At 41.4% G+C, this 16,898-nt stretch overlaps 1 protein-coding gene across 1 annotated transcript in view; it reads right to left on the bottom strand.

Annotated features, from left to right (window-relative positions):
* Nucleotides 1-2,490: 2,490 nt before the first annotated feature.
* The window catches only part of ZNF704 (zinc finger protein 704), a 205,129-nt gene continuing 190,721 nt past the window's right edge, over nucleotides 2,491-16,898 (bottom strand). The window contains exons 7-10 of the mRNA XM_024731327.1: nucleotides 13,518-13,785; nucleotides 11,246-11,350; nucleotides 3,542-3,639; nucleotides 2,491-2,829 (exon numbers count right to left, since the gene is read on the bottom strand). Coding sequence (XP_024587095.1) covers nucleotides 2,718-2,829; nucleotides 3,542-3,639; nucleotides 11,246-11,350; nucleotides 13,518-13,785 — 583 coding nt within the window. The 3' untranslated portion in view covers nucleotides 2,491-2,717. The remainder of the gene's footprint in view (nucleotides 2,830-3,541; nucleotides 3,640-11,245; nucleotides 11,351-13,517; nucleotides 13,786-16,898) is intronic.

Here is a 16,898-nt window from a genome sequence, read left to right as displayed (position 1 = left end):
CAGTGCTTTATATTGCAATTTGTAGCTTTCTGGGTGGCTTAAAAGAAGTTTCATCCCTTTTCTTCAAGGCCAGGCAGGTGAAGCCTGGTAGTTCCTTAGTCATTACATGCCTTGGTACAGGGAATCAGTGTCTGTGTGCAGGAAGTACTGAGGGTCTGTGCCCACCTCAGAGCTAGAGAAGAGGACACAGAGAGCCCCGGGCTGGCCAGCAGAAAGGAGCCCCGCGTGAGTGTGAGATGCAGAGAGTGTGTGTGAAGAAGGCTTCAGAAATCCCAAGGAAGCTGCATCCAGTCCTACCCTTTGCTTGTATCGGTGCATTGGCTAATACCCAGGCAACCAGGCCAGAGCCTAGCACTAGTCATGGGCTATACCTCTGGGGTCAGAGCCACAGATCCTCACTCTAGGACTGCCCCACAGCTTCCATCTCTCCCTCCTTGTGTCCCAAAGTTCTGGGAGTAGGGGATGGATTGAGCTCCTCATCACTTTAATCTCTTTTGATTAGTGACTTAATCCAAGGATCAAGGGCCATGGAACTTTGCTGAAGAGAAAACCCTGTGCTCCACTACTGCACCCCAACCATCACTGAAGTCCATGGTGAGCCTGCTGAAATGGCTGACCAGCCTTGGACTCACTGTGGCCACTGGGCAACCCAGCCACAGTGCAGGGCCATCTGGACCAGGCCAGAACATCACCTCCCAGCAGAGGTGCTTGTGGGTGAAGCTACAAGACACCAGGGAGGAGAAAAGACAGGCTGGGGTAGAGGATGCAAATACGTTTCTGCACTTAAAAAACCCTTTCCTGGCTGACTTTTAGTGCTCAAACATACATTATAGCTGGTGCTGTATTGATTGGTAATCACGATGTGATATTAAATGAAGCTCTTTCTCTGCTCTTAAAATAAGCGTTTTTAAAGAAAAAAATAAATGAAGGAGGGAAACAGGATCTCTTTCAAGGAATAATGCTTCAAATGTCACGTGAGAGTTTAAAAAATAAAATTGCCAAAATATATGAATGCACAGGTTGCAGATGTTACACTGTAGAACCTCCTTCTTTTTCCCTTGCTTATTAAAAAAAAAAAGAGGATAGCTCTTATGACTAGATGACTTCTTTCTACTCTTTTCAAAAAAAAGCATATGTACAATCTCTAAATATATTAAACTTTGCTCTGTGCAATTTCATTTAACATTCCTATGGCTGATCCTAGGCCCCCGTCCCGACACAGTGCATCCTATAAGGTGCTCTTACTTCTTTGCATAGGTATAGGAGGAGTAACTTTAGCAGGGCAATCAAGAGTAGGGTAGACAGAGAATGAGCTTATTCATAGGGCTTGACAACTACTCCCCTGTCCCCGCACCACTACCACCAAGACAGACAAACAAACAAATACCACGCTAGAAAGTCTAATAAATGGAACACAGTGCAAGCCCTGGTCCTATTAAATTGAGAGATTCCTATACCAACACGCATTTTCCTTTTGGTGTTCTGTATCTTCCCTTCTGAGCAAATTCTTAATGAATAGCTCCAATATTTTGATAAGAAAAATAAAGGTTTGGACCTTCCTTTTCCCCATATAATCTTTACATTGTTCATTAACCCATCTCCCAGACATGCTAAAGCATAAAACCTATAAAAGTGCACTCAGAATGGATGCTGACCTCACATAACTTTCTGAACACATAGGTACGTGGAGGCTGTGCTCTGCTGTGTAAATAAAGCACGCCTGCCGGGATGGTCTGGAGTTCTCTACCTTTTCTGAAAACAGTCAGCGGTGGCGTTTTGAGGGAAGGAAGGCCTGATGAGCCACTGACCTGGCAACAACTGTCAGATAAGCAGTGATGAAGAGATCCGAGCTATGGTTGGCGTCGCATCCCTGAAGGAAGCTTTGAGGCTTACCCAGATGGCAATGCGTGCCAGGTCTTGAGTGCATTGTGGCCGGGAGAGAGTGGGCCAGGCCACCCCTCAGGGAAGGCTTCCGAGGAAGACTCCCAGACGTTTCCCAACAGTGACGTCGGGATGTCCTGAACTCAGCTGGGGCTGAAGTCTGCTGGTGATGTCCATTGTCAATCTCTTTTCAAGCTTATGCCCTCCTGGGCCCTTCAAGCTAACGGCTCTACCGTGGTTCAGTTTGGGGCCATTCTTTAAAACAAAACAAACAAACAAAAAAGACATAGAAAAGATACCCAGAGTGCTGCCGTTTCCTGGCAACACATCATGATGTGTACTGCTCCCAGAAGTCCGATGGAGAACAGGCAAAAAAGACTATTCACAATGAAAACAGGTATCGCTTTTTGTACAAATGCTACTGAATAACATGTAGCTTTTTTTTTAAGTGTCAAAAAAAAAAAAAAAAACACCGAAAACCCTCAGAAACGGCATTATCCAGAAAGGTTATCAAAATAGGCCTCCTTTCCAGGAAAATTGGGCTTGGTTGGTTCGATTGCTACAGAAGTCCATAGTTTTCAGAGCTAGACATACAGCAAAAAAAAAAAAGTTGATTTTTTAAGGAAAAAAGTAGTTACAGCTGCTCTCGGCTGGGTTCTCAGCAAGAACAGTGACGGTGGTGACCTTTTTTGTTTTTTGCTGTGATTTCACCAAGGTTCCCGGAAGTGCTTTCCCTGGGTTTCAAGTGTGTTTTATTCAGAAGGAAAAGCGCTTTCCAACACCCTCAACACAAGTCAAGGGCAGGAGTGTCTGGGCGACGATCAGGGGCCTGTGCATTAGTCAATGAACCGCTGGCAGGCCTTCTTCCAGCGGCAGGCCGTGCACCACATGTCACGGTTCTCCATGCCGTACACCTTCCGGCACTTCTTGCCCTCTCCCCGGGGCTTCCTGTAAGACAGGCCAGGAAACAGTATTCAGTGTGAGGGATTCAATGGGCATTCTTTGCGGGGCTCAAAATCCCTGGAAAAATCTAGAAAAAGTTAGGAAACATAGTAGGGGGTCTCTCTCTAGGTTTGGCCGTTAACCTGTGTGCGACGTTTACACAGCCACTACACTGAACTGTTAAAATTTGCTACTTTAGTACTTCCAGTACTCTTCAGCTTCTATTTGTCCACTTGTAGACATGTCCATTTGGGCATCTTCATAACACTGAATTAAATAAGTAAATACAAGAAATACCAGTAGAGAGCATTATTCTTTTAAGTTTTTAAATATGTACTTTCAAATGCTCTCTTGCTTCTCAAATTTCTAGTCTTCTGGTTAAGGGAATCCTGGCGAGGACCTCCTTGATCTGGATTAAAAACTCGTATTTTGTACTTCATTTCATACAGACGTTAATGCAACACGGCTTTAAAGAGACCCTGTAATCAGCATTACCTATTCTGCAAGAAAATTTACTGTAAACTGTGACCCCAGAAAAATAACAAATTTTTATCAAGAGTTAATAGATGGGGAAAACCATGGGAACAAAAGAAAGGGTGTTTCATCCATTTCAGGGGAATTTTATGAAGATTGTATCTCTGGTTTCTCTTTTCCTCGCTGTTCTGTTTTTCAGTTAATTCCCTGGAGAGGAGGCGTGTGGGGTGTCAAGCAGTCATACCTTAGGCTGACCGTCCCTCTGGGTGGGGAGGACAAGACGGTGTGAGTGTGCTGTCTCTGCTCTCCTGTGCCCACTGGGTGACTGTGGGTTGGTGACACCTAGTAAGCACATGGAAAACAAAGTTAACGGGCAGGCTCTCCTCACCATGCATTTCGTTAGTCTTTGCCACGTGGGCAGGGGTACCCAACCATCAGGCACGGAGAGGCTGTGCTTCCTTCACAGACACCACATGTTAAAATGGATGGGGTGATGCTCATGGTGGAATTTAAAGGCATCCTCCAACAGAAAAGACCCAGCAACAATGAATACTTTACCAATCTTCATGACTTCACAACATCTCTGCATTCCCAGTTGCCCATTTTCACTTGAATATTTTAAACCTTAAAGCATATTCCTATTCCAAGCCTCATCTGTCTCTCTTTTAAAGAAGAAAAGACGTTAAGAGAGTTCTCTGAGATTATACAGCTAGTCAGTGGCAACACACAATGTGGATCTCCGCCTTCTGTTTATTCAGTTAGATCATTCACAGCCAGTAAATAAATGGCTTCTTGCATAAGACGTCCACATGGCAGACTCTGGGGTCTGAACAGGGATAATAGCAAGAAGCAAAGATCCCAAGCAAATCAAGAACGAATGTCAACCTTGTAGTACTTCGTGAGCATCCACTATGTGCCAGGGTCACTGACAACAGCTTTACTTTTACATCTACCCCACGTGATAAGTACTCACTGTTCCTATTTTATAGATGAGGAAACCAAGCACAGGGAGGTTAAATAACTTGCCCCAGGTCATGGAACTTGCAATGGCCAGGGCTGCAGTGAGCTCTCCCTGATGCCAGAGCATGTGTTTAACCCCCTTATGCCCCACCTCTCAGTCGTAAAGAGGGGAGGGTCCCCTTCGTTCTCCATTCCTCTTGCATTTCTCACTTATTCTCTTTGTATCGCGTGCTCACCTAGCACTAAATATCTTCCCAGCAGATGGGATTCTCAAAAGCTACACAAAACGAATTTTATAACAAAAGATAAATGATGTTTCAAGTAAATATACAATATTGTCATATACAAAAGAGCAAACATCTAATAAATGGATCAACTTAATCACTTAGAAGCCAACATGACCACAGAAATACCAGTACCAACCAACAGTCATGGGAACGTTCCATAGAATTGATTTTCTCTAGTACAGGGACCAGTATTCTCTATTTTCTTTCAATGTAAAGGAATGTACATAAGTGTTATTTTCCTAGTCATTAATTAAAAAAAATTAAACATGTAAGAAAAAAAAATCTAACATTTTAAACCATTATTGCCATGAGTCTCATTTATTCTGTACCGCTGGTCTTTACTTTTTGCTAAAGTTAAGTGGATTGAGGTCCAGCAGAGGTGAGTGACATACATAATTTTTAAAAAAACAAAGCTTTGGAGTTCAGTGTCTGCATTTGATGTGGATGGATATGTAGGTTCTTCCAGAAGCAGAATCCCCCTCTCCCACTCCCATCCCCCATCCCAGCGGGACCAGGATGCATATTAGCACAGTAGAGGGAGCGAACGCTTCAGAGTTTACTACCGCTGTAGATGATCTAGAATATGCTCATATGACTTGTTTTTAAGTGCTCAGGACAATGAAAAAAATTTTTGTTTTAAAAATTATTGTAGAACTTGTAGAATCCCAAGAGTACCTCTTTATTCAGTCAGAGAACTGGAAACGTTTAGGTGACAAGACAGTGACACTGTTTCCATCAGCCAGGGATAATGTGGAAGGTTCTAAGTTTTGCAGAATTGCCGTACGTCAATTTTGTGTGGGGTGATATGAGATTATAAAATGCTCTTCATTCAACAAATATTTATTAAATACTTACTATGCCCCAGGCACTGTTCTAGATTGTGGGGATACAGCACTGAACAAGATAAAGTCTCTGCCCTCATGGAGTGTACATTCTAGTGGGGAGACAGACAATAAGTACAAAAACAAGTAAGGGCATTTTAGTGATAAGTGCCTGAAGAAAATAAAATAGGCTACCAGGCCAAGCGTGATGGAAGGAGAGGACATATTCGTTCAGGGTGGTGAGGGAAGGCTTCTTGGGGAGGCTACCTTTGATCTACAGAGCACTCTGGGGAAAGGGGGCGGGCAAGGGCCAAGGTCTCCCAGGTGCAGAGTGCCAGTGGAGCCGGGAGACTATGCGTGGGAGGCAGGAGGAAGGCGGGAGGACGGGAGGTGGTGGGTTCAGGTCATGTCTTGGAGCTGTGATGAGGAATTTGAAGTTGATTCTAAGTGCAAAGGAAGCCAGTGGAGCGTTTTAAGGAAGTGAGACATCTGGTTAACGCTTTACAAAGATCGTTCTGGCTCCTTGGAGAATGGGTTAGCAAGAGCCTGGACAGGAACCCCGAGGACCGCTTAAGAGCCTTTTGCACTGTTTCAGGAGAAAAACGTACTGGTGATTTAGATGAGAGTGTGGCAGTGGTGGGGATAAGGGGCTGGATTCGTATCCTGTAGAGGCAGAGTCTGGGACTTGCTGATAGATGGGATATAGGACAGAAAATAAGAGGACAAATCTTTCGATGAATCAAGGATGCCTCCTAGGTCCTGGCCTGAGAGGCTGGAGGGATGAGGGTGCCACTTAACTGAAATTAGAAAACTGGTGACCTCATAGGTTTAGGGGAGGAATGAGGGGCAGGTTTGGACCCACTGCAGGAAGAACCCGCCTCTACCTTCTTTATTTCTGCTAACGGCTTTCTTAAGTCTGGAGTTGAGGGCACACGTGTTTCGTGTCTAGTCCTGTCTGATGGCAGCCCCTCCCGTTCTACAACAGACCTGGGTTTCTACAGGCTGCAGCATAGTGGAAGCCAGGACCCTGTTCACACACCAGCGTGCGGCTTAGTTCTGTGGGAGGATCAATATCCTCCGGCTATTGATCGGGAGCTTTCCTGGAGATTTTTTTTTTTTTTGCGGTACGCGGGCCTCTCACTGTTGTGGCCTCTCCTGCTGCGGAGCACAGGCTCTGGACGCGCAGGCTCAGCGGCCACGGCTCACGGGCCCAACCGCTCCGCGGCATGTGGGATCTTCCCGGAGCGGGGCACGAACCCGCGTCCCCTGCATCGGCAGGCGGGCCCTCAACCACTGCGCCACCAGGGAAGCCCCCACTTCCACTTTATAGATGAGGAAATGGAGAAGTTAAGGAAGTTGCTGAGGCCACGCAAAAAGTAAATGGCGGACCCGGGATCTGAATATGGGCGGTCTGACACCAGCCGACCCTGGAACTTGGTTCTGAATGGTGTCAAAGCCCTGCTTTTTCTCTCTTCCATCCTGCCTCATAACTGATGGCAGTATTGTGTGCCCTGGAATAAAGCCCTGGAAAACATGATTCGGCTCTTTCTCCCACTGGCCTCCACATTCCAGAGTTATTTGTTTTACATCTAAACCATTTTTAAGTTCTATTTGGGGACATGTTTTATAAAGCATATAATAATACACTTAGAGAGTACTGTATGGTATTATTTCTAAATAACTAAAATGGGCTATATGCCTGTAATTTGTCTCCTGATTAGGTGTGACCTCAGAAGAGTTTAAAGAATTCTTAATCATAGTCTGCAAAAATCGTGGCTAATTTTTCCCATATGTTGAGTATATTTGTGTTATATGAGTCAACCCCAGATAGGGAGAATCCACTTTCTCTGCCCCTGGTTTTACAGTAATGAGACATGTCACAGATAACAACACTAGGAAGTACAACATAATGTCAGCCAGTGCCAGGCACTGTGTTCAACAATACAACGATACAAGGTGGTTGTCGTAGAGCTGAGTCGAGGGCATTGCTTGAAAGAGGTCCTGTGACCAGCTAGAGGTTACAGCTTGTAAATCCCAGTCAGGACTTGCCTCACACCAGAGCAGTAATACAGAGGTTGTGTCCTTCCGTAACTATGTTGGAGAAATTTTTCTTTGTGATTTTCTATCTCCCAAATGGGAAAAAAAAAGAAAAAAAGCCCCTTGTCTTGGTTTTAATCTCTTCTAACATAATATTGTGAACCCTCCATCAAAGTGTTAATAAAAAACAAACCAGCTAAAGAGGTAACAATTAAGCACTACTATTTCAGGCCTGGAGACTGTCTTTCTGGCCTGAAGCCTCTTGGAATGGCCCTCAGATAGCAGGTTGATTAGCTCCTATTTGCTTGCTTGGGGCCTATTATGGACTGGATTTTGTGTCCGCTCCACCCCACTTCACATGTTGAAGCCCTAATTCTCAGTGTGGTTGTGTTTGGAGATGGGGTCTCTAAGGAAGTAATTAAAGACAAATGAGGTCCAAAGGGTGGGACCCTGATCCAATAGGATTAGTGCCCTTAGAAGAAGAGACACCAAAGGGCTCTCTGTCTCCCTACCCCACAAAAAGAAAAGGCCATGTGAGGACATATCAAAAGTTGGCCCCTGACAAGGCAGCAGGAGAGCCCTCACCAGGAACTGAATCAGCTAGCACACTGATCTGAGACTTTTGGCCTCCAGAATTGTGAGAAAATAAATGTGGGATGCTTAAGCCACCCAGTCTATTATGGCAGACTAACACACAAGGGCCAAGAGCTCTCAGCTTTCTGCCATGAAAAGACAGGGAAAGAAATGGAGATAATTAGGGGTCATTGGGGAAAAACAGGTCAAAGAAAGCAGTAATTAACCATGGTCTTCTCCCTACCCCTATGTCCATAGCCTTGGGCTAGAAAAGACTGAAACGTTCCATTGGTGGATACCATCCACCTTCTGGGCTATACACCTCTGGGAAGAGGTCTTACCCAGGGAACTTATTAAAGCCCCAAATTCAGGAAGTCCAGTGTAGGCAAATGAATAAATAAAATTCTTCAAACCTTGGGATTTCGCAGAAGGAGATTATTTCTACTTTCTAGGAAGCATACAAAAGCATCCCCTCTTCAATACCAGGTCTCAAAGACATGGGAGAAAAGGAAACCTTAAATGGGGTTGACAACCTCAGAGTACTTGCTTTGGAGTACAAGAAATGTGTTCTTTAATGAGGATTTAATAAAATGGCAACTGCTCTGTTCTTCAGTTTGGATAAAGTTGAAGTCACCACGGATACTAGTACCTTATCATTTAAAACTTTTAGAGGTTCTGTCTGAAAATCCTATTACACAAATTTAGGAGGTGGGGATTCACATGTTCTCAGAGTCAGCCTGGCTCCCTGTCTTCTGGAGGTGGGACTAGCACTCCTGGAGAATTCAGGGATGGTTGCTGGCACCCAGCCAGTGGACATGTGACAGTCCTATGCCTGGGTGGTGTGGAGTTGTGAGATCCAGCCCCCTGTAGAAGGGGGCGGACAGCAAACAGCCAGTTTTTTTTTCTTTTAAAAAAAGCATTGATAGAGAGTAGGGCAACATGAAGAACATTTTTAGTAGTAAGCCTCCTTGTCTTCTTTCTAGAATTAAACAAAAGCCTTCGAAAATGGCAGCTCCCTCCATCCCCTTACCTTTATTTTTAGATAGCGATGGCAAGCTTAACTGCTGAAACAGTCTAAAACCAGATAGATTGGGAATTCTCTGGCGAAAGGATAAATCAGAAGCTCATATAGGATTTTAGTGGGATACCTAGTTAACTCAGTTACTCTATGTACTTTCTGTCAAAGCTCTAGTCCAGAACATCCCTGGTAACCAATCGATAGCAAAATGAGGGACTCTGTCCACAGTGTCCACAGAGAGAAGAGTTTTAAAATTTCACTGTTAAAAAAACCAACAAGAGGAGGTATCCTGGCTGGTATCCTACCGTGTAAGACATTTAGGAACTTTGGAGGACACGGAACTGGTGAAATGCCAGAGAGAGAAAAACAAACATCGTATATTAACGCATATATGTGGAATCTAGAAAAATGGTACAGATGAACCGGTTTACAAGGCAGAAATAGAGACACAGATGTAGAGAACAAATGTATGGACACCAAGGGGGGAAAGCGGGGGGAGGTGGGATGAACTGGGAGATTGGGATTGACATGTATACACTAATACGTATATAATAGATAAGTAACGAGAACCTGCTGTATAGCACAGGGAACTCCACTTCACTGTACAGTAGAAACTAACACAACGTTGTAAAACAACTATACCCCAATTAAAAAAAAAACACCACACGGTGTGATGTCACACTATACTTCAGAAGGAGATGATTTAATTAATAGAACAAAGGGGACAATATTCCATTTGGGCTGGTCATAGAGGTAATTTGAAAGGAAGTCTGAACTGGGCTGTTCTGTCTACACACTATACTTGTTTTTACACCAGATGAGCTTTAGGGGGATGCTCTTGAAAATTCTGCTCAAATCACAGAAGGGAAGGAACGGAATTCGGAATAGCAGGTCTCTGTCATTCTGTGATTGTAGCTGCCTTGCTGGCTTAGAAAGGTTGTCTCAAATGTCATGTCGAGAGCCACTCTGGGTCTTTTTATGTCTATCAAAAAAAAAAAAAAAAAAAAGTCGCCAGAAGGGCTGATTGTTTACCTCTGACACCCACCTTAGGGGATCATTGTTCCTGCCAGAAACAAAACTAATACCTACATGTCCAAGCTATGCTTTTTAAATGTTTACTAACAGGGCATTCATCGTATTCTTGCTTTTTGAGAACAACCAGCAGCTCCACTCTTCGTGAAGGAGGCACCTTTCATAATTATTCCAGATCCATGATCCTGTTTAAAAATCCTATTCTAGGAGTATTTTCTGGAAGCCACAAATTCTCGAATGCTGCCAGCAGGATGCTTTTTATTGTTGACTATTCCTCTAGGGAATTTAATAAATATTCATTGACAGAGCACAGCGTAATTGACTGAGCCACTTTCATTTTTATCAGCTCCACGGGAGACCTTGGTATTTGCTGGAAACCTCTGGGAGTTGCCAGCGGTTGCAATAAGAAGCTTTTGTGAGGTCCATAGGGAGAGGGGCGGAGAGGAGAAAATAAGGTTAATGTCTATTATCATAAGCCACTTTCCTGAACCTTATCAGGAGTTATAAACCCCCTTGAGCGTCAGCGGTATGGGGGTCTATGGATATTCTGTGATAAGCTATAAAAGACCCGATATCTTTTTAAATGAATAGTTAAGAATCAAGCACATTCATACTGAGTTTTCAGACAGTAATCATTTACCATATCAAATCAATTCTTATATACTACTTAAACCCGATGGCATATTTCAGCACTCATTTATTTGCAAATTACCCCTCAGCATGGACTATTCAGGCTTTGGAAGAAAAAAAGTGATTTCAATTTCTACTATTTGAACTTGCAAAATGACATACCCGCAAACAATAATTTCAAAGTCAAATCTTATAAAGTTACTCATAATGATAAATGCCATTTACGTATAGGATCTCTTTCTTTTATGTTCAGGGTCTGAGTTCAGCTATTAATTTTATAGAGCCTTTTGGAAACATACAAATACGCCACCCACGCAAAACATCTTGATATATTTCCAACAAGTTGTTTATCAACTGATGAAACTGTCCTTTAGTTTCTAAAATTCCAGTCAAAACACCTTTTTACAAAGAAGTTGGGCCTGTCTGGACCATGAGACGCCTCGCTGAGTTTACAAATATCATTTAAAAAAAAAAAAAAGAATTCTTCTGGCATTCCAATTTTCGACTTTTTCTTGCATGTTTCTACAATTTGTTCTCTAAATATACGTTTGGCTTTGACCAGATTTCTGGCTTTTTGCTTTTCTACTTACTGGAATGCCTGTGAAGGTAACTGGAGGAGACTGCCAAGAAATGCTGAAGCTGCTGCCATTGGGGGTGAACTTGGCCGATCCTGGAATGTTCACAGGGGGCGTGGCCTGTCAAATAGAAAACAGAGGAAGTTGTTATGAAAGAATATTTCACCTCAGAGTCTTAAGCTGTCATTTCCAAAGCAGGGCCTCAGAACTAATCTCAGCTACATTAATGACTAAATTATAATAGGAGGAAATTAAACACAGTCAAAGAGAGTAGCTAGAGATAAACTTTTTATCTATCTAAGCAACTGAAGGTATAAAAGGAGAAAGTTTTTGACTACCGATTTCTGAAAAGAAATCTGCTTATACATACATATACCTATTTTAGGACATCTGTGATATACAATTCCTCACTATTAAGTTGGGGAGTCACTTTTTTATGCAGTGATGGTAGGTTGTAAATTACGACACTTTGGGAGGGTAATTTGGCAATACATATAAAAATTCTTAGCGTTCTGCATGTTAGCTATTCCACTTCTAGAATTTATCCTCAGGAAATGGATATAAGGATGTTCATTGCAGAACTATGTATTATATTTAACAAAACTGGAAACACATGTCCAATAATAGGGAAAAGGGTAGATATATCATGATATAGCCACGGAGCCATTAAAAATGATGCTGTTGAAGAATACTCATTGGCGTGGGAAAATGTTCATGGGATATTAAGTGGAAAAAACAAAGCATAGTGAAAACAGTACTACAATAGATTCCATTTTTTTTTAAAATGAGTATACATACACACACAGAATACTTTTGAAGGACATACCAAAAATATGAACCAAGGGGCTTTCTTGTTGTTGGGACTAAGGATGGATTTTCTTTCTTTGCTTATGTTTCTAATATTTTTATGCTGAGCATTTATCATATCTGTAAACAGAAAAATCCCAATATTGTGAATATATGGTTTGCGAAGGAACTTCTAGATCCCTTAGTGTGTGTTCCAACTCTCACTATATAGATAAGCAAAATAATTTAATTAAGTTGGTTCAAGCCCATGATTTCAGACCTAAATGCAACACTGACAAACAAGAACAAAGGAGTGAATAATTCTTTTGACCGCCGTTAAGAAGAGTCAGGAATGAAAGTTATTGCATCAACTAATTTAATAATTAGCTCTATTCCATTGCTCTTGAGTTGAAGTCTACTAAATAAATGGCTGAATTCTTCCTCTACAGTTTTAGTTTTTCTACTTTTATACATACAGTTGCTAGTGACAGTGGTTTTGTAACTGACACCACTGGAAAATATTTTGGCAATACATAGCTGTTCATGTTATATCCTAAGATTCAATAATTACTCTTCTGGAAATCCAAAGAAAAAATAAAGCTACTGGCACAGAGGTATCCTCTGTAGATTTACTAATGATAAGTAAAAAGCTGGATAGACTAAAAAGTAGATCCCTAACAAAAGAATGATTAAAACCATTTAATGTTTTTATTTAATTGAATTCGGTTATATATTCAGTTCTATGGAAAGTGTTTATAAAACAAGGGTGGGAGAACACAATTACAAATATGTACAGGAGATTTTTCTTCTAAAAAGTTACATAAGGTGGTTGATAATTATGGGAAATTTTTTTTTAAAATTTGAGTGTATTGAAACTTTACTAAACCAACACTTAAAAGAGTTCATAATTGCTGGGGGAAAAGGAGCTTTAGCCGTGTCCTGTATTTGCAGGATTTGTCTCTAAGGTCTTATGAGACTTTGGAGTGAAGGAGAATCCCCTAGAAGGTCTGTTAAACACAGACTGCTCAGCCCCACCCCTCCTTCTGGTCCCACAGGTCTGGGGCAAACCCAAGAAATATACATTTCTAACAAGTTTCCAGGTGATGCTGACACTGTTGATTTGGGGAACACTGACAACCACAGCTCCAGTCTGAGAGAGTGAGTTACCAATTCAGAAGGGAGTGCACTAAGTCCCAGACTGGGGTGCAGGACGAAAGTGGCGTTGTGTCAGCACTTTTCAATGCTCATCTTTTCACTTATTTTATTTAACAGGTACTTATATCATGTTCCAGGCACCCTTCTGCGAGTTTTACAGTATTAAGGATTTTAATTCTCATAACAGTGTCTCAGGGATCGGATCTTCAATCAGTACTGCAAAGTCCAAGGACCTACAGGGTTTCATCTGTGCGAGATTCTGGCTTTAAAAGGAGAAAAAGAGTCAGAATGCTACTGCTTTTGGTCAGGAGTAAAGTGATTACTCTCACGGTCCCTTGCCAGTCACCTGGTAAGCGTGGTCGGTGTGCACGAGGTAGAGGGTGGTGGGAGCAGAGCGGCTCAAGGGTGTCATCAATTTTGTCTCAGTTTTGGCACAAGGAGTTTCTGTTCTGCTGGAATCTGGGATGGGGAAAGTAGGAGGCGAAGCCAGGGACTGGGAGGGTGAAACCGGGGCCAGGCTGCTCAGTCCGTCTGCCACCGAGTCCGTGTTGAGCTTGATCTCAGTGTAGTAAAAGTCTTCTTCTCCATCACTGTAGTCAGACTCCCCAACACGCCTAATGCAAAAGAGAGCAAAACAATCCTACTCACCCAAGCCATTTTCCTGCCTTGAAATCTGGCACATCACATGCTGTTCCTTCTGTCTGGAATGCTTTTCCTCTGTTCTGTCTGCCTGGCAAACTCTTACCTATCCTGCAACACTCAACTGTCCACTTCCAGGGAAGCCTTCCTTGACTTCCTAAAGCAACTTATTCAATTAACCAACCAATCAATCAATTATTCAACAACAATTCATTGAGAGTCTACTATGTCCTGGCTCTTTTTTTAGAGTCCCACTATTACAGTGAACAAAACATAAATAGACTCTGCCCTGATGGAACATACAGTCTAGGGGGAGAGGCACACAAGAAACCCATAATGGAACACATCAAAAAGAACAAAATACGTAGGAATAAACCTACCTAAGGAGGTAAAAGACCTGTACTCAGAAAACTGAACACTGATGAAAGAAATTGAAGACAACACAAACAGATGGAAAAATATACCGTGTTCTTGGATTGGAAGAATTAATATTGTTAAAATGACCACACTCCCCAAGGCCATCTACAGATTCAATGTAATCCCTTTCAAAATACCAATGGCATTTTTCACTGAACTAGAACAGATAATTTTAAAATTTGTATGAAAACACGAAAGACTCCAAATAGCTAAAACAATCTTCAGAAAGAACAGGGCTGGAAGAATCATGCCCCCTGACTTCAGTATAAAGCTATAGTAATCAAAATAGTATGGCACTGGCACAAAAACAGACACATAGATCAATGGAGAAGAATAGAGAGCCCAGAAATAGACTCACGCACTTGTGGTCAATTAACCTGCAACAAAGGAGGCAAGAATATACAATGGAGAAAAGGCAGTCTCTTCCATAAGTGGTGCTGGGAAAACTGGACAGCAACATGTAAAAGAATGAAATAAGAACACTCCCTAATACCATACACAAAAATAAACTAAAAATGGATTAAAGACCTAAATGTAAGACATGACACCATAAAACTGCTAGAGGAAAACATAGGCAGAACACTCTTTGACATAAATTGTAGCAATATTTTTTGGATCTGTCTCCAAGCAAAGGAAATATAAGTAAAAAATAAAGAAATGGGACCTAATTAAACTTGAAAACTTTTGCATAGCAAAGGAAACCACTGACAAAACAAAAAGACAACCTATTGAATGGGAGAAAATATTTGCAAGTGATATGACTGATAAGGGGTTACTATCCAAAATATATAAATAGCTCATTAACTCAACATTAAAAGAAAAAAAACAAAACAACCCTATTAGAAAGTGGGCAGAAGATCTGAATAGACATTTTTCCAAAGAGGACGTGAAGATGGCCAACAGGCACATGAAAAGATGCTCAACATCACTAATCATCAGGGAAATGCAAATCAAAACCACAATGAGATATCACCTTAAACCTGTCAGAATAACTATCATCAAAAAGAACAAAAATAACAAATGTTGGCGAGACTATGGAGAAAAGGGAACACTTGTACACTGTTGGTGGGAATGTAAATTGGTGTAGTCACTGTGGAAAATAGTATGGAGGTTTCTCAAAAAACTAAAAATAGAACTACCATATGACCCAGCAATTCCACTCCTGGGTATATATCTAAAAAAAAAAACAAAACAGTAATTCAAAAAGATACATGCACCCCAGTGTTCATAGCAGCATTATGTACAATTGCCAAGATATGGAAGTGACCTAAGTGTCCATCAACAGATGAAGGATATAGAAGATGTGAGATACACACACACACACACACAATGGAATACCATTTGTAACAACATGAATGGACTTGGAGGGTATTATGCTAAGTGAAATAAATCAGATTCAGAAAGACAAATAATGTATGATGTTACTTATATATGGAATCTAAAACACACAAAAAACTAGTGAATATAACAAGAAAGAAGCAGACTCACAGATACAGAGAACAAACCAGTAGTTATCAGTGGGGAGAGGGGAGGGAGGAGGGGCAGTATATGGGTAGAGGATTAAGAGGTACAAACTATTATGTATAAAATAAGCTACAAGGATATATTACTGTACAATACAGGGAATATAGCCAATATTTTATAACAACTATAAATGGAGTATAACCTTAAAAAATTGTGAATTACCAGAATGTACATCTGTAACTTATATAATATTGTACATCGACTATAACTCATAAAAAAAGTAAACCCATAAGGAAATAGACATTTAATACATCAGGTAGTGATAAATCCCAGAAGGAAAAATTAAGCAGCATTAAAAGTGTCCTTAATCAGTGTAAATGACGGGGTCATCATTTTAAATAGTGTGTTCAGAGGAAGACTCTCCGAGGAGGTAATATTTGAGCAGACGTCTATATGAGGTGAGGGAGAAACCCATGTGGGAACCATGTGGGAAGAATGCACAGAGTCCTGGGGTGGGCCGTCCTGACACTTTCCAAGAAGGGCAGAGAGGCAGGTGGCTGGTGCTCGGGGCACCAGACAGAGAGAAATGAGAGAAGAGTGGCAAGGAAGGCAGAGGCAGGATCGCACAGGGCTTTGTAGCCCTGGGGAAAGACTTGGGATTTTGTCCTGAATGTGATGGAAGCTTCTGTGGATTTTGAGAACTCTGAGTTACTTTTTATTTATTTTTAAAAATTGAAGTATAGTTAATTTACAATGTTGTGTTAGTTTCAGGTGTACAGCAAAGTTATGTATTTATATTATATATATATATATATATATATAAAGCATATATATATTCTTTTTCAGACTCTTTTCCATTATAGGTTATTACAAGATATTGAGTATAGTTCCCTGCGCTATACAGTAAGTGCTTGTTGTTTATGTTTTATATACAGCACTGTGTATTTGTTAATCCCAAGCTCCTAATTTATCTCTCCCCAGTTCACCCCCTCTCATGCTATGCCCTTTGGTAACCATAAATTTGTTTTCTAATGCCATCTAATGCCATTTGTAGCAATGTGGATGGACCTAGAGATTTTCATATTGAGTGAAGTAAGACAGACAAAGACAAATATCATATGCTACCACTTATATATGGAATCTAAAAAAATGATACCAATGAACTTATTTACAAAACAGAAATAGAATCACAGACATAGAAAACAAA

This window comes from Neophocaena asiaeorientalis, unplaced genomic scaffold (genome assembly GCF_003031525.2).
Source record: "Neophocaena asiaeorientalis asiaeorientalis breed wild unplaced genomic scaffold, Neophocaena_asiaeorientalis_V1.1 scaffold371, whole genome shotgun sequence".
Classification (NCBI taxonomy): domain Eukaryota; kingdom Metazoa; phylum Chordata; class Mammalia; order Artiodactyla; family Phocoenidae; genus Neophocaena; species Neophocaena asiaeorientalis.
The sequence above is the reverse complement of the archived record's forward strand: the minus strand, read 5'-3'. Positions and strand labels throughout refer to the sequence as shown.